Source organism: Xiphophorus couchianus, chromosome 17 (assembly GCF_001444195.1).
Source record: "Xiphophorus couchianus chromosome 17, X_couchianus-1.0, whole genome shotgun sequence".
In the NCBI taxonomy this organism is placed as follows: Eukaryota; Metazoa; Chordata; class Actinopteri; order Cyprinodontiformes; family Poeciliidae; genus Xiphophorus; species Xiphophorus couchianus.
Window position 1 is genome coordinate 3,725,573 of NC_040244.1, and position 25,871 is coordinate 3,751,443.

Consider the following 25,871-nt stretch of genomic DNA (forward strand, 5'->3'; position numbering starts at 1 on the left):
GATGAAACAAAAACATATACGCAAGATACGAAAAACCTACCGGCAGTCATCCATTCATCCCTGTAACCATATGATTGTGTTTGGTAGGAAAAGTTATCCTGCAACCCCTCCTTCCCAGGGAGGCAGTCCTCTATATGTTTTGTCATCTTTAAGGAAACTTCAAAAAGAGAAATTTGAAATAATGTATTTGGAAATAAACACCAGAGGAATACCAACCCATTTTCTAAGTAATATTTCTAATTGCTTTAATAAGTAATTATTTTAATCCCAAATTCTTCTCTGCAAATAAAATTGCTCTGGACGTTGTCCTCCTAGGTGTCAGAAGTTGTTGAACTGGATACTTGGTAGAGTGAATTTTTGCTCCTCACTCTGTTGTTTCAGATTTAGAGTTGTGATCTAGATAGGTATTACAGACAGGTAGTCCTTCACAGTGTGGATTTAGGTTGCTCCTTCCTTCCTGGACTTTAGCAGGTGAGTTGGTCACGAGTTACACCTGCAATAGCCTCTGGAACGGCCTCTGCCAGCGGTTGGAGTTCCAGTCCTTCCTCTGGAAATCCCTCATCAAGACCCGTCAGCTGGTCTGATGGCTGCAGCAGCACTTTGGCAGGAAATGGCTGGAAGGTTTTCACTGTCTGTGAGGCTCGACATACTATATAGTCATACTAAACTATGACAAAATTTTTCATGTTTTCGACATCATACTATACTATGACAAATCTTTTTGTTTTCGATGTCATACTAAACTGACATTTTTTCATGTTTTCGGCATCATACTAAACTATGACTAAATTTTTCATATTTTTGACATCATTCTGAACTATCGCTGAATTTTTCATGTTTTCGACGTCATACTATACTATGACAAAATTTGTTGTGTTTTTTGTGCCTGTAAGTTTATACTGGATGTCATAGTGTTAAAAGTAACATATCAGTAAATAAGGATATGATTGAAGAGTTAAACTCATTTGGTTAAATAACAGTTCTTTTTCTGCTAGTTTTAGAGCCAAGAAAAACCTCAGGTTAAGCAGCTCAGAAAGTGCATAAAATCATCAACATCCTCAAGGATGGTAGGCCATAAAGAATGATTAGGCAACATGCTATGATGTCGAAAAATACTTAAAAATGACATATATACTATGACGTCGAAAATAAGGCCAAATGACACATACTTTATACTATGTATTAAGCCATAGTATGTAAATGTTTCAAACAGCATACTTACCTGCAACTCCATAATCCTTGTAAGTTGTTTTACCGTCCTCCAGGTTTGCCAGCGTACTTCACGTTTAGAACCTCTGGAAGAGGTCCAGGGTCCAATTCCCAGTCAAAGTCTTTCTGCATGGAGTTTGCTAGTTCTCCATACATATTGTTCTTATGTTCCTCAGTGCAAGCACTGCTATTTGTCACAGACTGTGATGGCCAAATCCATGGCCACACTCTGTCGGTAACTCTTTTTTTATGCACAGTTTATTTTTTCATACAAACACAACACTTTAGTTTCAATAAAAACATTTATTGGTTGATTTGAATGCATTTGTTCTATTTGTTAGCGCGCACATTTAGTTAACATATGTATTTATATCAACTTAAAATTAATTTTGTTTGCTTAAGATTAATTCTGTTTGTTTTCCCACCGGTACTTACCTGCCTTGGAGTTACCAGACAGAGGATGGGGGCCAGGGCTCAGCAGGCTTAAATGCTGATTGGACTGCACCACTAGTTCCTGCTGGCAGGGGGAATTTGTAGTTTCTTTCTTAAGATAAGTTTTGTATTTAAGTAAATATTAGTATTTAAAGTAAAGTTTAATATTTTTGATTTTCAGTTTTGGGTCTTTAGTTTAGCCAAACTTAGCTGTACTGTTATGTGTTTTGTGTTATTTGTAATTGTATTCTGTTTAGTTACCCCTATTGTGTCTTAATTGGTCTGATCAGCCAGTATATAACCCCTGTGTGTCATTTCTTTGTTAGGTCAGTTATATTTGTTTGTGCAGCCAGTTTGTTTACATTTTTTGCCTGAGTTCAGTTTTGTTTCTTTGACCTCTTTTATGAGCTCAGTTTATCTTTTGTTATTTATAATCTTTGGGTTAAAATAAAAACCCTATTTTTCTAATATGTCCTGTGACTCCTCCTGTTTTTAACTTGGTCCATCACACAGACAAATGAAGAAAAAACAACAACGAACCGATAGAAAAAACACATGGATTTAATTTACTTAACAGTGTACAAAACATGACTTAGGTAGGTGTTGCTCACAATTTCACTTACAGATTAATGTTCAAAGGACTTTATAAACATAAACAAGACAAATGATTACAATAAGTCTCTTTACCAAAAATATATTACTGTGAAGCAAAACCACCCAGAGTGTGTGTTTCAAATGGACAAAGTGACCTGTCAGTTCAACCAAAATGATATCTTAAAATTAATTAAAACACAGCTATACCTACAGACACTAAAGATCAAAATGAAACTTAAAAACAATTTTGTTTACTTCCGGTTAGACGTACATTTGGACATATTTGGAAAGGTTGATACATCCTGGGGAAAACTTACAGCATATGTATTTTTTCATATTTACATACAGCAGAAAGGCACAGCTCATAAAAAGTAAAAGGTAAATAGAAAGACGTGTTTTAAGGTGAAATCCTGATAAAAATTCAGCAGGTCATTCTGTTTTTTTTACCCCTACCTTAAAAATCTTTGTTAAATATAAGTTGTTTTCATATATGTACACGATAGACTCATTTTAAAGCACAGATCTTTATTCTTTATTGTGCAAACAGATTTGCCTGCTCATACTTTATCCTCAGTATATAGCCAGAATCTAAATCTGTGTTCACATACAGGAAATGCGCATGCTTCCATCAACATGTAGAATAAGCATTTATTTCTGCAAAGTTCAGCTGAGTTTTGTTTGCTTTTTTTCCCCCTTTTGCGTTTCTAACTTCTCTTAAAAACAATGAACCTAAATTTACTTCAAACTGCTTCTGGTCTCAAGATTACCCATGCGTATTTGACGCACTTTGCTGCCTTCTTGTGGAGGGAGTGTGAATGATCTTTGGTTGTGATTTTATACTATTAAGCTGTATTTGAAATAATTTATTAGATCAGAATGAATTGCACAAAGACCTCTGTAGCACTTCAATTTTAAAGGCCTGTTTAGCCATAGCAGCATCAATAAGTAAACTACATATTTGAGACTGGAAAAGTGTTTAACAACCCATCTACACCTAATATCGCTAATTTGCATATTAACCTTTATGATACATTAATATCTATTATTTGTTCTGATCCCAAATAGAGTTTCCCTACTTAAGTTAGTTTCTCCTGAACATCAAACACATTATTTTTCCAGCGCTACAGGGTTACATTTGGAGGCTTTAGTTTTTAACGCCATGTGTTCACAATTCGTGTAAAATGTCCACACGGTTTGCAGTTTCCAGATGAACACGTAGAGTCTGCTTCCAAAGAAGTCCACTTGAGGTGATTTGTGTGCAAACCTGTCTTGTTCTTTTAGAGTCGTGTTTGTAAAAAAGAGGAACGTTTTCTGGCATCAGGAAACAAGCGCAGCGCGGGAGAGGCAGAGGAGAAGGAGAGGGCCTGAGAGACGTAGAAAAGATGCGCCGCCACAGTCATTAGCATTCTCCTGGAAGAACAAAACAGACAAAATGCTGCGTTTCAGTCATTGTGTTCCTTCACATTAAAATGACCTAACAGACATAAAAAGAATATGTCAGTACATGTAGGTGTATTCAGTCTACTTTTGAGATCTTTTTAAATGAGCTCTACAATTTCAGGGTAATTTTTTTTTTTTTAAGCTAATCAAAGATAATGAATGATTTAACCAGGAGACAACTGGCCAATTAGATTTTCACACAGGCCCAGGCTTTTTAGAATGGCACTTGACAATTGCATTTTGTATAATTTAAGTTTTATAAAAATTCAAAAACAGAACACACGTGTATGTGGACACTTGATAAATTTCTGCATTAAATAAAGTGAAAAATATGTTGAATGATAACTTACTCTACATGTAATATTGTGCAGCAGTACTTGCTCGACAGTGAGGAATCTGACCTGTGGGTGATAGGAGTGGCAGGACTCAGGACGTCTCCGGATCTTCTGGGACCTCATCCTGTCGCACTTAACTGATGCGTTATGTGCAATGTGGCTAAGGAAAATATGATAAAATGACAACAAAAGCTTCAAACTTCAGAGATATGTGAGACATTATTATACTAATAGGTTCTTCTGGGGAAGGACTGAAATAAGGAGCAAACTTATTACAATTTACACTTTTGGTAGTTTGGGGCTGACTAGTTTTCAGGCAAGAATGCTGTATTTTTAAATTTTTTATTTTATTTTATGACATAAAATCACACAGTCAAAGGATATATTTGACTTCTTTGGGCTCCAAGGTGATGGGTGGGTACTGTCTGGAGCAGTCACAGTCTCCTTGTACCACCAACATCAGCAGGTTGCTTTCAGGTATTTGTTGAACTACAAACATTCTGAGGCAGATAAAAAGTACAAAGTAGAAAATAAACAAAATGTCGAGCGAACTCCATAGAACACATGAGTGGTAAATGTATAGTAACACAGAAAACATGTTAATACGCCTGAATGAACTTAACATACAGAGCATTGCAAAAGTATCTTTAACCTTTGAACTTTTTCATATTTTTTCACATCGCAAGAACAAACCTAAATATATTGATGTGCAAAGCTGGTAGGGACATACCCCAAAGGATTTGATGCTTTAAATGCAGGAAAATATGGTTCTATCAAGAGCTGACCCTGCAGGGAGACATACAAATCAATGTCACATTTTTCTTATTTTTATATCTAAGGACTGTTGAAAAGTATAAATATTCTCCTCCTTCCGATCATATGTCATTTTTGACTCCTTGTAATTGTCCTTGCCTGTGTGCTTGGTTGCCTTAACAGGAAGTAGGTTATTGTTCCTCTAACTTTATAATAATTTATGCAACGTGGGGAGTTTTCCATTATCACTCCCTGAAAGGAAACCAGACCCACCACTGTTTTCCTAGTCTGTCAAGATGGAGAAAAAAAGAAAGAAAAAGAAAATCATGTATTTTTTCCTTCCACTACTTTTTGTTGCCTCATCACATAAAATCTTAATCAAGATTTTAGGTTTGTGTTGAAATGTGACAAAATATGAACAACGGTCATGGATACTTTTGCATAAGATTGTATAATGTAAAGGCTATAACTTGGTTGTGTGATACCACTGTTGTCCACATGAGGGCACTCCCACTCAGTTTGTCTTACAAACCGTTTTCTCTTTTTCAACCAATTTACCTCCCACCGTTTTGAATCATTGTCTCAGTCTCTCCATCTTGTCATTTAACCCTGTTGTCTCTATTTTAAAACTCTCATTCACTTTTACTTTCTTCTATTTTTCATATGCCTCTCACTCTTTCACATATCTCTCCTCAACACCCCCCACCTCATCTAATTTTGATCCCCTCTACTTCTTTCTCTCCTCTGACACTCTTGTATAAATAGATGCCGATCTCAGTGAGCAGAGCGGAGGAAAGCTGTAGAAAATGGATTTTAGGAAGACACTTTAATATGACCGGTCCAGGGCTTACAGAAGACTGCGCTGCCATGTGTGTGCGCATGTCCATACACGGCTGTGTGCTTACTTCTGGCACCGTCCGCACTTAATAATGCTGTTGGTCTCCTTGACTGACGGCTCGTAAATGAAGCTTGGGTACTCGGTGTCACATGGCTGCAAGATGTTCCATTTTTTCTTGGGAACATAAGCTAATAGAGACAGAGAAAAAAGGGGGTCGTTTCTTGATTAGTTGGAAGTGCTTGCGTGATCGATGGGCTGAAAGCTCAAACTTTTAGGTTATTACTGCCGCTCAGATGGAAGCATGCTTCGAACAAACCGAATGTACAAGATGAGATGATTTGAAACCAACAAAGAAGAGCTATGATGGCTGATTAAATTGTACATGTCTGGTTGGGATTCTGCTTAACTGCTCAGAAATTCCATTAGCTGAGATAAAAGTCTACGCTCGGGTCTTGTTTTGAAGGATTTGGCAGCTGCGTCTGCTCCCACTTGAAAGCCTTATGTAATCTGACACACTAAATTTAATTCTACTTGGAACGTCTCACAAACAGCACATCACACATGAAACACAAAGGTCTGCACAGCAGCCCTCTGAAACACCTGAAAGCAGGTACTCACAGCGACTGAAGGCTGATTTAGCTGGATGGATGGATGGATGGATGGATGGATGGATGGATGGATGATGGTAAAGATGAGAGGGTCGGTGACGGAGTGAAGTGTAGTTATAAGGAGGGCGAATGTTTGATACATGAAAACAAGTGACAAGAAATGAAAGCTGTTATTATATGAGAATCAATTGAAGACACGTGACATCCAGTTGCAATCAAATATGTAGATGGACTCTGCAGCCGGTCAGTTGGGTTTACCGAAATTATTTCTACTTGCTAAGTGTCAGGATAATGAGGAAAATGTTTTAGAGGATTTCTTTTTAACTTCCATCTAGCTAATAGTTACTCATGTTCCATTGGGAGCTTAAGTAACAGCTGTGTGCTTGGGATTACTCATGTTGTTTTCTTCTGAATGCAGTGAAGACAGAAACATTCTTAAAAGCCTTCCAGTAATACAGACCAAACTGAAGCTACATTTTACTCTTGAGTCTATAATATCACATTTATCACCTACTGTTATATTGGTAATTTCCTTCTAAAGCAGCATTACTAACATTAGCACATTTCCTCACAGTAATTATTAAACTGTTAATTGTTTTATTTCTAGTAACTAACGCTTTAAATAGCTTGGAAATGTCAAGATGGCTTAGTTAGCTTCTGATATGTTAATTTACAACATTTGAGTGAAATGGAGTCCAACCTGTGCACCTCAAACACACAACTACCAAAATATCAGGAAGAAAATTGTGAGCCTCCTTAAGTCTGTTTCATCTTGTTCAATTTTCTTAATTAAAAAACATTTAACCTCTATATTTTGTTTCATTTCTGTCAAATTTACTGTCATTGAGAAAAAAATACATCACTCTTTTAATCATCGAGTATAAATCTAGTTTTAACTGTATTTCTCTAAAACGCTCTATTTCACCTTGCAGTTATGATGAAGATGAAGTGGGTATTTTGAGTGGAATGCAAATAGTAGCAACATGACAATGTTTGTTAAGCTCATCCATACTAAACATACAAAACAGTTAACATTGGAGATATGGTCTGTCCTTAAGGTTGTGTAAGACATACAGAAAGAAAGTATGGCAGGAATATATGGAAACTGAACCAATTTTCAGGTCAGTGTAAGCTCACCGTCAGCAAAATGCTCTGAGTGCCAGAAGCTACAGAAATTGAACTCCAGTAGAAACCTTAAAGAGGAAAGACAGAGCAGATGGAGAACTCAGAAACTGGGAAACGTTTTAACATGGAAATGATAAATATGACTTCATGGCACATTGCTGGTACATGCTTTAAAAGGTGAGTTATTCAAACTGAAATAAAAGACTTTTCGAAAGGAATTATGTTGTGGTTGAAGAGAAATCTATAAGTCACAAAAGTGCAACAGTATTTTTAGGCTTGAAGAAGTGAATCTGATTTCTGTGTTGCTAACCAATAAACAAACTTTGCAGTGCGTTGACGGTTGAGAGCAGCCAATACTGTTGCCTCTAGCAACACTTACAGTAGCACATTAGAAAGGAACCACTTGAAGGTTGAAGCCAAAGCATAGAATGACTGTAGAGAGAGGAAAAAAATGACGTTTAGTGTAAAAGTGACTGGATTCTTGTTTGAAACATATTAATGAAGCCTGGTGTCACTGAACTTACGCTGAGAAGTGGGCGAGCACTGCTGACAGAGTGAGGGTTGGTCTTACACATGGCCTGGTAGTCAAACAACGAGACCCTGGAGGAACATAAGCATAACATGCAAACACAGTTTTGATCTCTCAGCATCTTTTAGAGTCTTTTATTGATTCCCTGACAGTCTCCAGGCACCAAGTAGCACTGCTAACTGCAAGGAAAGCCAACAAAAAAAAAGTCAGACGTTGAAAAAGAAAACAACCCGGTGGATTGCTTTTATTTTTTTCTTGCAAGGACCAAAAATGTTACGACTGATACCTGATCTCTGATCATGTAAACATCTGACCTGATGTTAGGGCCTGCCTTTTGTAGGAGAGTCTTAATAATCCATAATTAAGAACATGTAAGTATTTTCTATTTTTTTATAGTTAATTTGTAAAATAAACTTTACAATAAGGTGTTTCTAGTGAAGAAAAAGATTACGGAAATGTATCAATACTGTAAAATCTTCTAGGTAAGATGTATACACATTCATATAGACAAAACCCAACTAAATGGAATTACACAATTTCTGTACGTGCATTGCATTGTTTGAAAATTAGACTTGGCGTAATTATACAGGTAACACGACTGTCTCATCAACCAGGCAGTCAGCAGATCGGTTCCAGTCCGTACCTCTTAAACATGCCCATTTGGATCAATGTGGTCATCACCGATCCGTCGGTTTCACCAAAGAACCTTCCTGCCTGTCCGGAGAGACGGACAGAAGAAAAGCAAACTATTACTATTAAATAAATTCATGTAATCATAATAATCTGACAGTAGGATTGCAAATGTTTATGCCTCACCGTGAACTATATGATTAATACTCTCTTCATGAATAGGTTTTTTTAATAAAGCCTTACAAATACTGCCAGCTGGCTTTTTACCAAGCAATTTAAAATCCTAATGTCTTTAGGTCTTATTAACTTGCCATAATTATTACATCAATTACTGCAACTATCAAATTGAAACTATGATTTCTTTTTGTATCTAATGGTTGTAAAACAAAAGGAAAATATTTTTTTATTACAAATTGACCACTTGCCCTGTCCCTGAGGGAGAGAAGCATCCCCACAGTATTATGCTGACACTACAACCATGTGACAGTGGCTGGGTAAGGATAATAAGAACTATTACTTTGCTGCCTAAAAAGTTAAATTACGTTCTGACCAGAGCATCTCTCTCCGCAAGTGGACATTTACTAATTAAATGACTGGTGTCTGTTTAAAGGGAGACAGATATGAACACATGCTGCTTTTCAGATTTTGATATGTTAGTAATTTTGGAAATCATGTTTGATTTTTGTTCCAACACTGTGTTGCTGTATCACATGAAATCCCAGTAAAATACATTGAAGTTTGAGGTTGTAACATGACAAATTAACACTTTCATAAGGGCTTCCAACAGCAGCGTCGAGGAAAAAGGAAAACTACCGACCATGCATACCTTTCTAAAAAAAAAAGATGCAGGCAGTTTTTTGGCACAATTCTGCAAATTGTCTTCTCTTTTTCAGCGTGGTGACAACTAACGGATTCAAAAGCTCTCAAACCCTCAAAGAACGACTCTAAAAGCCCGTTAATGGGCCAACTTACATCACTGCGCCATTTAGAAATTAGGACAAAGCCATTATTGTCAATCACGTAGCACTCAATGTCCTGATACAAGAGACAAGAGACAGAAAAACTAATTACTTTTGACAAAGACAACAAAGATATATTCCAAACAAATGTTATTAAATCTTTCACAAAAAGATTAAGAAACTTTTGTGCTTTAGCCACTCCATACAGCAGATACGCAAACTAATTAAGAGTTTTCTGCCCTGAAAAATATTCATGTAATCTTCCTAAGTCATATAACTAGTAGACAGGGAGGAATATGTACTCACAAAGCTGTCACAGCGAAGAGGACAAACCCCCTCTATGGAGGAGCACTAAAGAAAACAAACAGAATCTGCTGTAATTTCAGGCAGCAGATAAATTTCAGTAACAAAACTCATGAATGCGCTGATGTAGGAGTGCAATCTATATGCATAAGTGAGAGAATGGTGTGCATGTGTTTAACGAGGACATCTTTTAAACACATGCTTCTGTGTGTGTATTTCTTCGAAGGCGCTAGGCTCGAACGGGTCGACAAGTGTCTGAGTATGTGTGAGAGAAGAAAAAAAAAGTGTCTGCCTTGGTGAGAAATTGTTAATTTTTGCAAGATGCGACAGGAATGTCTACCTGAGATCGACTGCTGAGCGTCTCGTTTGCGAGTCGCAGCTTATTTTGTTTCTGTGTGGATGTGTGCCGTCTGTTTTATTAATGTTGTGAAGCCGAGTTCACAGAGCTCAGCGGGAAACTGTTGATTTGGTTCTGTAGGGGGGAAAAAGGGAGACTGCTGCCGTGGAAAATTATGCGCATACTTACGTCTGTGTCATTCGGCTGAGAAGAAGCAAAGAAGAAATGGAAGGAGAGAAAATGACATTAGATCAGTTAATGATGCTGTAAATCAAAGCAATAAATAGACTGTCAATGCTTCTGTTTACTGTTGAAAGAAATAAATGAGATGTCGCATGTCCTGCATAAAACAACCTTTTATTTTCACCGTTTGACAATAAATCAGACTTAAATTTCTTGCTTTAGGTCAGATAGGTTACCAACATAATGAGACTGTATTCTAGTTTACATAATAAGATTATTATACCTCTAAACAATTTAGGAAAGCCCAGGTGATAATGCCAAGACTTTGTAGACTTCTGATTGATATATGCTGCTTAACAACTACTGCACCTGAAAAGACACCCTTCCTTGTGTAACATCATGGAAAATACAAAAATGTATTTTGTTTAATCCTCTCAAGGCTGTGATTACTCCTGTTGCTGATGCACCTTTTCCTAACACACGTTTTCCTTCCACTCGACTTTCTATGCTTTTATATGATCAATCAGCTACTTTAGCAATGACCTTTTGTGAGTTACCCTCCTTATGGAGGGTGTCAAGAATGGCTTCTGCACATCTGCCATGCCATCATTTTTTAATATGACTGTGTAGGGCATAGTGTGACCATTACATAGACTTTATGCATTTAAAATACATTTTGAAATATGCTTGAAAGATTTCACTCTACATACAGCTTTCTGGAATGAATAAAATATATTTAATTTTTCACAATATTTAATCTTTTCAGCGGTACCTGTAGTTAATAATGGTTGCTATGAACGTCTGCGTAACATAACATGAAATCATGGAATGTTGTTATTACATCACTGATGGGATTTTTACCCATCAGTAGTGTTGATTTTGTAACAGTATTAAACACAGGCTGTTAACATGACATTTTAGTATTTTAGTCCTCAATGTGACATTAATATCCAGCATGTTGGGTTCAAACTGTTCACAAATTGTATTAAATCAGTCGGAAGGCATTATGGAAGTGTGGTTTTTATTTTACAGCATTGTGTAAAAAAAAAAAGAGTTTATTTTTGATGTCTTCCAAAACCATCAACATGTAGGGAATAAATGTACTCTAATAAAAGGTTGGTTTCAAAAAAAATATTACTTTTACATCTTTTGACATATACCAGAGATGTTCATAAATATTTAAATCAACATAGCAGCAAAGAATGGCTGAAAGTAGCCTATGTCCCTACAGTATGATTATAATAATAATAATAATAATAATAAAGCAAAAATATAGCTTAAAACTTTTCTTTCAAGAGGGAAGTTTGTTCTTTTTCTCCGTTATTGATCTGCTGATATGTCAAAAAAGCACTAAATGGTTACATCTCATGTCTTGAGCACAATGTGTGGGTTGGCGTCTATGGACAGTATGTCTTTGGAATCATGGTCAGGTCAAACAGAGCATGTCGAACTGTGAATGAAACAATTTATCATCCTTTTCAGTCCCATTACAGCCGAATGTCAGTCTTTTTCTCGGCCTCCCATCACTGCCTCCTGGGACGGGGAACAATTCAGTGGACTGAGAGGAATGGCGGCGTGTCCCCCGCTACAACACAGGCAAATGGTGAGGCTTGATGGGAGACTAAATTAAAAGGAAATGGACTGTCTCATCCAATTAATTAAAGGGGAATTAAAGGATCAGTGTAAACACACTCGGTTCCAGTTTTATTTCTATCAATATTCACTGTGTAATGTTATGGAGAATTTCAAAGTGGCTTTTGATTGTGACGGCATAAAGTTCATTAATGTATTGGAAATAATAATAATATGCAGGAAATCTTAATGACTCATAAACATAATCGACATTCTGCCATAAATTTTCAGATTTACTATTAGATGTCCAAGTCTGCAGTGGTCACAAACACAAAGACGAGTTTTTGTAAGTAATAATATCCTTGCAATGTTTGCTAAAATTATGGCATGTTGCATGTTTTAGTGATATTATGTAGCCCCAACAATTATCTTTAAATAATACACTTTTTGCATCAATTATGTCAAAATATCTATATTATCTTGACAACCCTGCTACAGTTGAGACATACAGTACTGACCAAAAGTTTGGACACACTTTCTCATTGAATTCAATGAGAAAGTGTGTCCAAACTTTTGGTCTGTACTGTATGTCCCATGATTCCAGGTTTAATTGCAGCCAAGAAAGATGCAATAAAAAATTGACTAAGAGGGGAAGAGCACAGACAAAAATCAAATTTTGGGGGTGGGGGGTTTAATTGTAAAATTGCTAATTTTTTCCCCACTTAATGATCATGTGCTATTTTTTTTATTAGTATGTGACAAAGCATTACAACAAAATACATAACATTTTGTTTTAATATTAAAAAAGTTAAATATTTGAGAAGATAGGAATACTCTCCTTTCAGCCTGATAATTGCTATAAATTGGGACTGACCACATGTGCAGTAGCGCAGTGGTTCTCAAATGGGGGTACGTGTACCCCTGGGGGTACGTGGAGGTACTGCAGGGGGTACGTGAAGCTTTTCAAAATATCTTTAAAAAATCAGTAGGCTCCTCATAATAAGTCTTAGGAAAAATTATTTTGTAAAAAGTTCGATAAAATATAAATGTGTGTTCATGCACTGAATTTTATATTCAGTATTTAGTTTCAATATCCTATAAAATAAAACGGTTTGACTGGTTTTATACCTTCCTGGTGGTCACCGTCTTCTGTTTTTCTTTTTTGTTTAACCATGCAATGTTTGCAATATGGATGTATTTGTCAGGTTCACTGATATAAGTTGTTTGGCTTTAATAAATCAGACAGTGATTTTACAGCACTGTACCTCTTTTTAATTCCAAAAATGTTTTGCCCGTGTCAGGGGGTACTTGACTAAAAATATATTTTTAAGGGGGTACATCACTGAAAAAAGTTTGAGAACCACTGCAGTAGCGTAATCCCTGATGGAGCAAGAGCAACATCACTGCGCGTACCTATGCATTTACACACATGGACACTGGTCTAACAAGCACATGCAGTGAGTGTACAAGCCTTTTGAAAGTACATGACAGGATAAAATGATTACGTAAGTTGGCTTAGGGAGGATGAGAGGATGGAAGAGAGGAAACGGGTGAAAATGAATATATGAAGGAAACTGACTAAAAGAGGAAAATTGCGGAAAATGTGGAAAAAAGGGAAAAAAAATTATGAAGAATTGTGACATATTCTTTTATCAGACAAACCGAGTAAAAAATAAGAATACTACATTACATCACAAAGTGTGTGAAGATGGACGTAATAGATACTTTGGCACAGATGATAGAGCATATGCTCACTGTTAATCTGACACATATTAACAAGAACAGACACACATCTCTAACACACACCAATGCACCCCAACAGAAACACGCATACCCTGACACACAAACAGAAACGTACCCACACACAGAGCCTCGCTGCTGGAGCTATCCATCACCTAATGGCTAGCCAGAAGCTCTAAATGGCCTTTTAACTGCTGTCATTTACAGCCATGGGAGCAGAGGAGAGGGAGCAAACCATCAAACACCTGCTACTGCAAAAAGTGTTACGGCAAATTAGGTAAGTTCTCCCGGTTCTCCTGGAGGTGTGGAAGGTTACTCACATCTTTCATTTACGGCTATTTCTGCAACTCCCAGCAGAGCTTGAATCGCACTAAACAGTTTCCATGATGGAATCTAATCTGTACATATGCTCCGGTAGCCGTGGTAAGCACTTATTTATCGGTGAAAGCAGTGAGATGAAGCACTACATTAGGCTAAATGAGATCTACATGCTTTAATTATCAACTAATGAGGTAGAAATAACTATTTTAATGGACTAGTAAATAATTTGATTGGATCTTTTAATAAGTAAAAATAATAATGGATTTATATATCATAGACTTAGTGGACTTTTTAGTGGAAAATTTATGATCTAACTGAACAACATTGTTTTAAACCAGGATACCAAAACAATAATCAACATCTGGAACTTCTTGGGGACTAAATTACATGTTAATTAATGTTAATTCTCATATTAAGCATAAATGTATTCATTTTTTCCCTCCTTCTTTACCATAATTAACCGATATGATTAATTTTTCCCAATTCCTCCAGCCATAGTCTGGCCTGACTTGTAGAATCACTTTAATTGAACCTGCCTGACAATTTGAAACAGAGTCAGCCTCAAAGTTGCGTTTAATATTTGAAGCAACAAAATAGGGGGTTGGAATTTAACTATGTTTGTATTGCACAAACACTCTTTAATAAAAGCAATTAACGTTACAATAAAAAGTTGTCATTAAAGCCAGGACAATAAACTCTACCTTCAATATTATACGAGGGGAAAAACTAAATTACCACTGGAAAAAAAGCAATAAAGTTAAGATTTAAAGGTTTAATTTGACAACAGAGCGGGGAAACTCCAGAGGTCTAGAAATTGCTTCATTCCTTTCAAAAACTGATAGTCATTCTCTCAAACTGGTCTGCTTAAATCTAGTTTAAAAACTCTGCACTTTAAATGATATTTGTACAAAGAGTGATGCTGCTTTTTAAAAATAAAATTAATGAATAGAACTCTTTCTTCAGCTGGTTTATGGAGATATAAGGGAAGGCAATGAAAACTGCATCAAACCTGACAAGAATTTCTTGTAAAATTTTGTTTTGCCAAAAATGGCTCATAAAAGCTTAATAATCCACACTAGTATAAGCCCTCCAAAATACACGTTTTTGAGAAAATAAAACAGAAAAAAAAAAAAAACAACTATAGAGATGTTCAAATCTACTGTTATGAATGAGCAAATTATACTTTTTGGCAAGTCTATTTTTAGACATTTTGATATTGAATAATAATTCTAAAAAAATACAAAGAAATTCCTGTAATATCATTAAAATATAAAAACGTACAAAAATACTCTTTAAAACTCACTAGAATAAATAAACGCAACTAGTTTTCACCACATTAAATGTATGTAAAGGACATAAAATATACTAGTCTGGTGCTTTCTAATTGCTAAAATATCTGAAAAGAAGATACAATGAGCAACAGGCCTGTATGTCTAAACTTTAAATAATCAGGTAAATCTAAAATATGACAGGAATGGTGGATGAGTTGAAGGCCTTAGTATATCCGATCTGATTGGTTCCAGGTCCAAAATATTACTGACAATGTACCATCTGAATGGTCTTACCTGTGCAGCGATGGTCCTAAATTTGGATTCAAGCACCTCCAGAGTCATCTGAACCCCAACAGCTGTCAAGATACAAAAAAAAAAAAAAGAAAGAGAAAGACACCAAAAATAACACAGGTCAGTTTTGCATAATTACAGAAGCAAATCTTCACAGATAGACATTAACATAGGCAGCCGCAGCCTTAATTTACTAATAAATTAAAAAAAATATTTAAGAGGTTAGGAAGGTTGATATGGAGTTAAACTCACACATGATGCATATGTGAGGTCAAAATTGTGCTTGAAGTTGTTAGGGATGAATACAGGACACAACGATTCGATGCTTTTTCAGATCCAGGTTAAAACTTAATACCCAAAATCAAAACAAACAACAACAACAAAAAACAACAGTGAATCAGCCCTTTTTGATTCTGTGTGACAAAGTCTAAGACTAATGATGAAACTGATATATTAATAAATGTAAGAAGGATTTTGGACATTTATGGTTTGTATTTCAGAAAACAGAATGATGCTTAAAACACTCAACCCTTTACATGCCCAGACCCTAAAACAGATAAAAGTATATTCAATATGTACCGTTAGGTTAGATAATACCTGCTATTACTCAGCACCCAGAAAAAGCAAATTAAAATTTTTAGTCAGGCACTTCAGAAAGAGAACATTAATAGCATTATTAATGCCCCAGCTCTCAGGTTGGATGAGGAGAAGATGTCTTTTAGTGGAGATCAGCCCTGAAGTCAGAACTCAACTTATGAAAATCCTTTTTACAGTCACTGGCCTTCAGAGCCTCCACAGCACTGTAAAAAAATAAAAAAATAAAAAAAATCCTATTCTTAGCCAGAATGTGTTTGAGTGCATGTGTATATCCAACGCCTCCACTACGCAGCCCTCTCAGTCATAAAATGCAGAGAATTAGTGTCCGTTTGAACATGTCCCACGCACGCGCAGGAATATACACACAAGGGCGAAGTGATTGCTTATGTCAGCTTAGGGTTATACGTCTGTCAGCATTTCAGTCAGCCTGGTAATAAGGGAAAAAAAAGAAAAGAAGAAGTTGTAATTGCATAAGTTCCCAGTAGACACATATTGTATATACCACCCACGCATATACACAGGAAAATACACATAACGCTGCGTGAAAAGATATGACTCTTCGTATTAGCATCAGAGACTCAGCGTTTTCCTCCCAGTGTGCCCTGGGTAGCCACTTAAAACCTCTCTGCTGATTACAATACTCAAAGCTCACATCTACCTCCCCTTACAGACATATACTGTTTGGAAATTTACAGTACACATCCCACAAGCTTAGTAACACCGATTCAACACTTTTAGGACATTAAGGTATATACAGTAATCTGCAAAATCCCTTTTGAGAGCATCATTTAACCTAATACGTGCATTACTTTGGAGACATTTTAAACCCTCTAATGGCTTCATTCTATGCTTACAAGAAACTTTTTCAATCATCAAGGTTGACTTTATCAGACTTCTTCAGACTTTCTCAGTTTTTGTTAGACGTTGGCGTCTTCCATGCCTTGCGAAACGATCACGTCTCCTGAACTTTTGCACATGTTGTCATGTTACAATCACAAACTTCAATGTCTCTACCAGTTTTGTATATCTGGAGACAAAAACTGTCAATTTCCTCATGTAAAATAGCTCAACTTCAGTCAGATTGGAAGATGAAGAGTATATGTAAACATCAGTTTTCTAACAAATTAAGGTCTGGACTTTAACCAGGTCATTCAAAAACATGGATGTGCTTTTATTTTAACAAATCCATCGTAGCCTAGTGTTTAACTCCATGCAAGTTCTTAACAACTCAGATAAGCTTCCCTGTCCCTGCTGAAAAAAAAGCATTCCCACAACACTGACTTACTACAGTGCAGATGGTGTGTTATTTTTTTTGATAATATGTAATCTCACTATTCTGCAAAGGCCAAATATCAGGAATGTAAGAGTTGACTTGACTCTACATACCACAGTCTGGTACAACATAGAAATGACGACACAAGTAGCTTATGGCAAACATGAACTCAAGGAAGACTAATGGCTTTCTTAAAAGAAAAAATACTAAGAGGTTGTTAATGTATGAAAACATCTCTAAAGTACAATATGTTAAAAGACGAACATACATAAAAAAAAGCACCAAAGGCTTTTTTCCTTTTGTGCTTTCTCTTGCAGCATTAGTACAACCTTTCAAAACCAAACCCTTTTTCAGGCATTACTCACGATTCTTTTATAGCCACCAAGCATTTAAATGAAAAGCTGTAGGAGGCAGATTTGCCCTGAAAACATCACTTTAAATATATTTTTGTTAATGCCACTAGGTGATGAGTTTTAGACCTGTTATAGTAGAACCACATGTAGATTTCATTTTAGAAATGAGGCAACAGGTTCTATTGTAAGATGTGTAGTTTGGCTTGTCTTTTCCTGGTTTCTCCCTTCTGTCATTCTTTTCTTCAATCTTTTGAAAAGCAGGCTGTAATCTGCCTACAGTCAGTCATAAACAGGAAACGGTGTTTGATTGGAGGGATGTTTTGTCTGAGGTTGTTTATCTTTTCCTGAAGGGTTAAAAAATTTTTTTTTTGCCTATAGAAATAAAAAATTCGCAAGTCATTAAAAGCAAAAGGTTCACATTTGGTCTGTTGTTTTCGTCACCACTGCAAAAAATGAAAGAGTAAGATTTTTTTTTGAATCCGTCCACCTCCATGGTGACGTTGACCCTGAAGTCAACCCCCTCCACTGTAATCTTAAATTAATTGTTCAAAAGGCCATTAAAGAGGGCGGCAGTAATCTGCCGTCTTTCCTCCTTTGAGTTAGAGGCTGATAGGTCAAATCTAATTAAAGCCAACGCTCTGATCACCTATCATGGATGTGTGTACGCTGCAGTACTTAAAGCTCTTTCAGGTAAATATAAGTGTGTGCTTTTAAATGCGCTAACATTGCTTTCAGGTTAGTCTGCAAGGACCTTGAGAGAGAAAATGTGTGTGCTTGTAAGCATATTTTGTATACTCCCACTCTGAGGCACAATAAGCGAGAGCTACCAATCACAACTGAGAATATTTTTAATAGAAAATGAGCTAATAATAAAAAATAAATGCAAATCTTTGGAGAACAGAGCTGGGGTTAATTGGCTACTTCACTAGTGAGATAGTGACAGGAGAAACAAAGGCATGTAAATATTGAACAATGTGCTAAAAGGAAAAACAATGGTTTTAGTAAGACTAGACAACTAAAGGCTGACCCTCGATGTATTTTTCTTCAGGACAAATTTACCCCTCAAAAATGTGGATACTTGTGCTGTCAATGCATTATAAATACAATCAGTCAGGTGAGATATAAAAGAAACTCTGAAAAAAACACAATAAAACACACAACTGTTTCTAGAGACCAGGATCTTTAAAGAAATCTCAATTTAACTCATGAAATTTGTTTATCGTAAGACAAGATTCTGTTGAATTTGAATCAGGTTTCAACGTCTTCAAGAACTGAATTAATGCCTCCCTTTTCACTGCAACTCAAGGATTTGTTGTCCATTTAACTGCATCATCTTTTACAATATAACCACTCCGTAGTCTAGAGTTGGGAAGAGATGGACCCCTTTTCCTCCACACAGTAAATCATATTATATAATTAATAATCACAAAATTGATCCATTGCGTAAAAGCCTAAATTCTTGTCATTAGACTGACTCACCATTGTAACTGTAAACCAACCCAACTCTGTTTTGGGGTAAGCAGAGTTGGGTATTTTTAGATGTAACTAGATTTTTTTTTTTTATAAGCTTGACAGTGAAGAATGGAGCAAGAGATATGAAGGTTGTTTCAATCTGCAGCTTGCATTTCATCCTACACACTGATCCTCTGACATTCACCCAATGTCCACATTCAGGGCATCTGTGCAGCATGGAAGCCAAAAACGAGTGCTATTTCATGTTCACACATCTTTTGACTTCATTAAACATGTTTGTGTGTGTGTATATGTGTGTGTAGTGCTGAGATTGCACAGAAGGTCAATTTGTGTCAAATGACTGGTGTATGGAGCGGGTGTTGTTGTATAGCCCTGAATACAGATTAAATATATAGAAACACACACAATAGGAGTCAATAAACACAGGGGAACAGAAAATAAACACACCGAGGTGGAGGTCAGTGCATTCACATATCCCACACACTATAAACAGCAGCATGTATTTAGGGTAGATGTGTGAGGTTGATAGTGTGACACAAAAGTGTTCCTACTCCTTGAGCTTGAACACATTTTTTAACTTTACAACAACAAATGCCAATGTATTTTATTGGGGTAACGCATGTTACCCCAACAAGAAAGAAAGAAAGAAATGATCTATAGTTTAAATATCTTTTTAGAAAAATAATCTGCAAAGTGTGGTGAGGATTTGTATTCATCCTGATTTAATCTAATACCCCAAAATAAGTTTTATCTAAACTTATATTTCAAGCTTTAAATATCTTACAAAGCACTGTTCGATCCATTCATTTGAAAATTCTTACCTAGACTGTCATGACATAAACATGAAAATTAATCACAGAGATAACCAAGGGACCCATAAAGCGGCAGAGATTCACAACCGATGTGGAAGAATCTGTGAACAAATTTACCCAGACATTTACCCAGAGCTACAATGAGACATTTTAGATTGGCCTAGCCAAAGTTCAGACCTAGAGCCTTCTGAGAACCTGAGGTTAGATGTGGAACAGTGATAGAGACATCTCTCAAAAGGAGGAAATGTCAGAGGGGCTAAATACAAATGGAACCCACACCTTTCACTTGGTTGTTGTGCAATAATTTGAAAATCATATCATCTTTCCCTTTGATTTTCTAATTTTGCTGTATTTAGTCTATCACATAAAATCCTATGAAATTTAATTCCAGTTTGAGGCTGTGACATAAAATGAGTGAAAGGCACTGCATAGCAAAGATGGAGGTAAAGAGAAAATACGACTGCAAGCCATTATCTGCAGGAAGGTCAATGAAGCACTGATATTGTAATCACAGCAACAGATTAACTGATGGATTAGTCAGGTCAAATAGGTGAGAGAAGAACCAAGACGGACGAAACTCATAAAAAGCAAAGAGATAAAACAAGATAAATTAATTTTACTGATGTTATGATCTGGATGCTTTTTATTCATATTCAATGTGGGCTTTATTGGTAAAGTTGGGGAGATCAAATGTTCCTGCATGAGTTTCCATCACAGTAAACACCAACTTGTCATGTTTTGACTTTTGTCTTTGTTTTGCACGCAGACTAAAAAAAGGAGTAAATGTTAGAAATGAAAGGCCAGGAGACCGATGTCTGATAGGTAAGATGACTTTCGCTTACATGAAATGACCACATTTACTTTGATGTATCCACAGAGTAAATACATCAAGTGGAAAAAGTCATGCAGCTTTTCTAGAATAAAACTCAATGCAGTATTTCTGCGTCTAATCTTCATAAACACAGGTAATTTCAGAGCTATTATAGATGAGCTTAAACATTGCATACATTGTTTTATTTCATAAAATAATCTCTAAATAATTTTGAATTTCCCTCCAAGTAAAATTTTACTGAAAAAAGTAAAACAAATAAATAAAAAAATAAAAATGACAAAACAAAATACATTTAATGAAGATTCTTGTTCAGAAGAACTACCTTGAGATAATAAAGTTCGTCTTGCTACAGTGACAATTTAAATATGTTATCTTGATAATGTTTTTTTTTTGTTAAATATGTCATCATTTTAATATATAAAACTTGGTTTCTTTTGGAATTATTAAAAACCTCAGAAATGAACAAAAGCAAGAAGAAAATGCTTTCTTTTTTCATATAAAACAGGACAAAAAGTCCTAATTTTGAGTTTACCAAACTGAATCATATGGCAACAAATGCCATATAATTACAATTATAATGAAATAATCTGAATGTAAGGTGTACCTGTTTATGTCCTGGTTGTGCATAATTTTGTCTGCTAAAACAATAAGCAGGGTAAATTTTCCCAACAGTAAACTGCTTTTTAACAATATCAAAGGTGGATACTTTACTTTTATGTTATGGATCATTAATGCATCATTTTAAGAGAGAAAAAAAAGCTACGGTAGAAAGAAAATGACCACTATAAACTAGTAAAGACTTTACTTTTGAGATTTAAAAAACTGCCTTAGTATAACCCCTAGTATAAGTATTCCACTTCTAGCTAAGCTCTATGCCTATTTTGAGACAGAAAAAAAAAAGACTTTCGGAAAAGATGCTTTGAAAAGCTTGTTAGGCTCGCTTGAAATCCTAAAAAAAAGTGAGTGTGTTCTGTTTGAAGTGACTGTGGGCAAGAAGATTACTGTTTATCTCAGCAGATGTCATTGCATCTTCTCCTACAATGTCTCACTCTTCTCTGTTTGTTTGCTCTGCGGCACACACACAATCCAACGCATCAAAACTGTCAACGAGATGGTCGAACTGAAACAAACGTGCGCGGATGATAAGCTTTCTGGGTTACAAATGCCATTTGTGCTCTGTTTTCGTCTGTCAGGCTCAAAAACACATAATTACAGTTTGTAGCAGCAAATGTCATCAGAATAAGAAGATAGAAGAAGCAGTTCAGAGCACTGTTTCTTTTCTCTACTCCTGAGTACAATTAAACCTTTAGACTTTCTTTCTTTGTACCTTCTTCTTCAAGGTTTCTAAAGGTTCTGCAAGTTTTTAGCGACTTGCTTTCATGAAGTGATAATGCTCCAGCAATTACGCAGGTTTCCATGGAAAAAGGGACATTTTATGAAGACAAAAACAGTATGGTTTAGTAAAACCAGAGGAGATTAGAACAAAGCATTATGCGGTAAAGTGGCTCAGTCAAAGTCTAAACGTCAATCAAGCTTACAACCTGTAAATCTTCAAATGTTTCAGTCTAGGGGGCCACACGTTTTTGATTGTAATTAATAAAAAAATATATTTTAATAGGGTTGCATACTCGTCTGTGCTGCCGTAGCTCATAAAACACCAATAAAATACACTAAAGCTTGTAGGAGAAACACGAAAACATACATAAGATAAAATATCCACTAAGTCAAATTCATGGTTCTTTGAAAATGTGCGACTATTACATGGAAAAGGAGCAGAACATGTATATACTAAGCACAGACAGACTCACCTTTTAATCATTTGACATCAAACAAACAATTAAGCGCAACCTTTCAACCTCAAAAGTTGCAGAAGACCACATACATTGTGCAAATGCTCACAAACCTCGAAGGAGTTGACAGAGGCTGCACTGACATCATGTTACCAAAGCAACAGGCAGGAGTGAGGGGATTGGACAAAAATGATGATGACTCAACCTCCCTCCCTTGTCTTCCTCTGTCTCACCATGCTCTCCTCTTCTTCATAGGCAAGTCTCTCACTTTATCTTTTCGGACATCGAGGATGCAAACCGAGACACGTGCCCAGGCACAGGCATGAAGTAGTTATAAAATGAAAGTGTAGACTGTAATCTTTCTACAGAATGGACTGTGGTGAATTCAGATTTCCAGAATAAAATCATCTGTATCAGGGCTGCTTCTTTTCTTTGTTGAATCCAAAAGTCGTGTTAAGGATGAATCTGTGGCGAGCAGAAGTGCAGTGGCACAGGAACAGCGCTGAAAGAGTTAAAATGATGGCCTGTTTCTTATAAATGGAAATAAATGCTGTTGACATTCAGTCTATGTGTGGACCTTTTAAGTCAGCACAGCCTACCTCAAGTTAACCTAGTTTCCAAGCCCTCTTGAGTGGCCCTGTTGGAGGCGCACTCACTAAATCATTCATAGTGGAGAGATGAAGAAAAAAAAAAAAACAACCAACTTGGTCCTGCGTGTCTGTGTGAGGGATAAAACCACAAATTTAGAATGTGGTATACTTCCTTTATTCCAGTCAAGGAAGATGGTAATCTATATATCAGAATTATTTTGTCAAAGAGCCAACAGGATTTTAGTTTAGGACATTCTGGAATGATTTGGTGAGAAATCCAATGACTGACTGAATATTTAATAATGTAAATGGAGAAAGAATTTGCCAGTCATTGTGTATCTTTTAAATTTGTGATGAACCTTCTTGCTTTACGTGACTTACCTGAATTGCACAAAGAGCAATCTAAAAAAAATCTCAATATCTAGTTGCTCAACAATGACGCAGCTTTATAGTGGATTCAATAAAACAACTAATAATTTTTAAAGGACAGATTCAATAAAGCACCCTGTCCAGATGATTAATGACTGCTTGGGATGAAAATAAAAAATTTAAATCTAGCAACACTCAGGTAGATACCTACCTAACTTAAACTCTCGCAGTAAGTCCATCTTTAATTAGGACAAGATTTAAAATACAGACACATATGCTGAATTTGAGATGTATATAAGACATTTCCCACATTATTTTCAATATTACACCTTTTTTTCCCAGACAGAATTCCCAAGTTTCTGCTTTTATCTTGAATGGTTACCATTTGATGTGAAAATATTTCAGGTAAAAAGATTGCACATGCTTTAAAAATCACCCTTGCATGGCAGGATGCTTCTCTCATTTGCTCCCAGTTACTCACTGTCCCTCCCCTAGCCTGACTACCAACTACTTTCTTTGTTTCTCTGGGAAATGCCTCTTAACTATTTATTTGGCTGTTATGAATTTTATCGCCTTTCTAAAGACAGTATGAAATCGCCAGATTTCTGTGGGTTTGTAAACTTGCGCTATTTTCTTTCATGATGCTGGGAAAAGGGAAAACGGTCTTAAACTGATCTGCTTTTGGTAGCATATTCAAGCTGCTGTTGCCTTTACTTATCAGGTTTAGATTTCTCAACATTAGGCTACTGTGACTGAGAAGGAGTTTAAAAAATTGTCCTGTTGCTGTGGAGGATGGAACATGTTTGGAGGTGAATGAGCTACACCGAATTTTAATGGTAATAAACAACTGCAAAAAGTGTTGGTTGGTCTTGAACTAATTTTGGAAAGCCTATGGATTTTGGGTGAACTATTGTATGTTTTTCTATCCAAACATACTGTAAGTATCATCAACACTTAATTGTGCAAAGGATTGGGATGGGGGACTGATGAGGGACGGTGCCTATTCCTGCAGAGATTAGACCAGAGGGATGCATTTTTGAATGAAACCTCTGCAGCAATAAACCTAAAGTGTAAACCAATGAACAGTGAGTAGCTTGAATCCACTTGGCAATTAAGGAAAATTGTAGCCTGAGGCTAAGGAATTGATTAAAGGTGCACTACATTAAAGGAGTTAAGTCTCATTCTAATCCATGAATTTGTCCATCAAATAATTTGAGCTATGCAACATAATTCGGATATATAAAGAGGGGATGAAAGTATTTAAACATATATGTATCTTCACTTAAGAAACTATTGTTGGCTATTTGGAATATAGAGATGTTCACTCACCATGATGGCAATTCATAAAAACGTGACAAAAGTGCAGAGTGGTTCAAGCAACTCTTAGGTTGGAGTACCATATATAAAACCCTCCTGTGTGTGTGTGCATGTGTGTAAAAAGATAGATGACTTGGAGCAACTTCCCTACACAGGAACCTATGGTAGTTGATACAAGTGTGTCTGGCCAGACCTGGTGTTAATACGATGCCTTGGGTCAATTCATCTTCACTGACATCCAATAGCAGAGTAAATTACAGAGCAAAGTAGGTATATAGTTGAGTAAAGAGACAGAGATAAAGGAAGAGGAGCTTTTCTGCAGAGAGAGAAAAACAAAGAGGAGGTGACTCTCTTTTAACAAAAGAATGTTTGTAAATTTATATGCCATCAATATTGTTGGCAACTGAAGGCAAGGACTGCAGGGATTTAATCAAGGAGAGCAATAAACCGTTATCCCTGAATGTATTAAATATAAAACAGAAATGTTGGGTAATACAATGGATGGCAATTAGAAAAGTTAAAAATAAGCTCTTTTGCTTTAGATGATTGGTACAAATGTTTTTCCATCACATAGTTCCTGCATCAGCGATGGAACAGAGCTGGCTTTAAAAACTGCCGTGGCAGGAAGTCTCTGGCACTTCCAGATGATTTCTGTGCCAGAAGCTCTGTTTGCCAATAGCCAAGAAAAAACAACATATTGCTTAGCTCAGCTTTTATCAGACATAGCTTGAATACTTATATATTTTTTTCCAAGTCTTACTTCTTGACTGAATATATCTTGCAAAGCTCCAAACCCTAACATAAACATATTTTTCATGTTCTCCCAACTGCTTTATTATACCCACAGTTGTAACAGTGTACCACAGAGCGAAGCAGTGATGTTTACTTCAATAATTCAATTTGACACAAAAGACAGCATCCATCTTGTGTTTTAGAAGTCAAAGCAGGAGCTTAATAATAATGAAGACAGGCTCACATGAAAGAGTTTTCTTGTT

The 25,871-nt window shown here is 36.2% G+C and overlaps 1 protein-coding gene across 3 annotated transcripts in view; it reads right to left on the reverse strand.

Annotated features, from left to right (window-relative positions):
• Positions 1 to 2,184: 2,184 nt before the first annotated feature.
• cacna2d4a (calcium channel, voltage-dependent, alpha 2/delta subunit 4a) overlaps positions 2,185 to 25,871 on the reverse strand; it is a 76,944-nt gene continuing 53,257 nt past the window's right edge. For 2 of the 3 annotated variants that reach the window (XM_028043929.1, XM_028043931.1), the window contains 13 exons: positions 15,474 to 15,535; positions 10,282 to 10,296; positions 9,759 to 9,803; positions 9,466 to 9,528; positions 8,507 to 8,577; positions 7,859 to 7,934; positions 7,714 to 7,766; positions 7,347 to 7,402; positions 6,220 to 6,240; positions 5,669 to 5,789; positions 4,395 to 4,510; positions 4,077 to 4,159; positions 2,185 to 3,645 (listed from right to left, as the gene is read on the reverse strand). In XM_028043929.1, coding sequence (XP_027899730.1) covers positions 3,553 to 3,645; positions 4,077 to 4,159; positions 4,395 to 4,510; positions 5,669 to 5,789; positions 6,220 to 6,240; positions 7,347 to 7,402; positions 7,714 to 7,766; positions 7,859 to 7,934; positions 8,507 to 8,577; positions 9,466 to 9,528; positions 9,759 to 9,803; positions 10,282 to 10,296; positions 15,474 to 15,535 — 875 coding nt within the window. In that variant the 3' untranslated portion in view covers positions 2,185 to 3,552. The remainder of the gene's footprint in view (positions 3,646 to 4,076; positions 4,160 to 4,394; positions 4,511 to 5,668; positions 5,790 to 6,219; positions 6,241 to 7,346; positions 7,403 to 7,713; positions 7,767 to 7,858; positions 7,935 to 8,506; positions 8,578 to 9,465; positions 9,529 to 9,758; positions 9,804 to 10,281; positions 10,297 to 15,473; positions 15,536 to 25,871) is intronic. The other variant, XM_028043930.1, reaches the window with a different exon arrangement.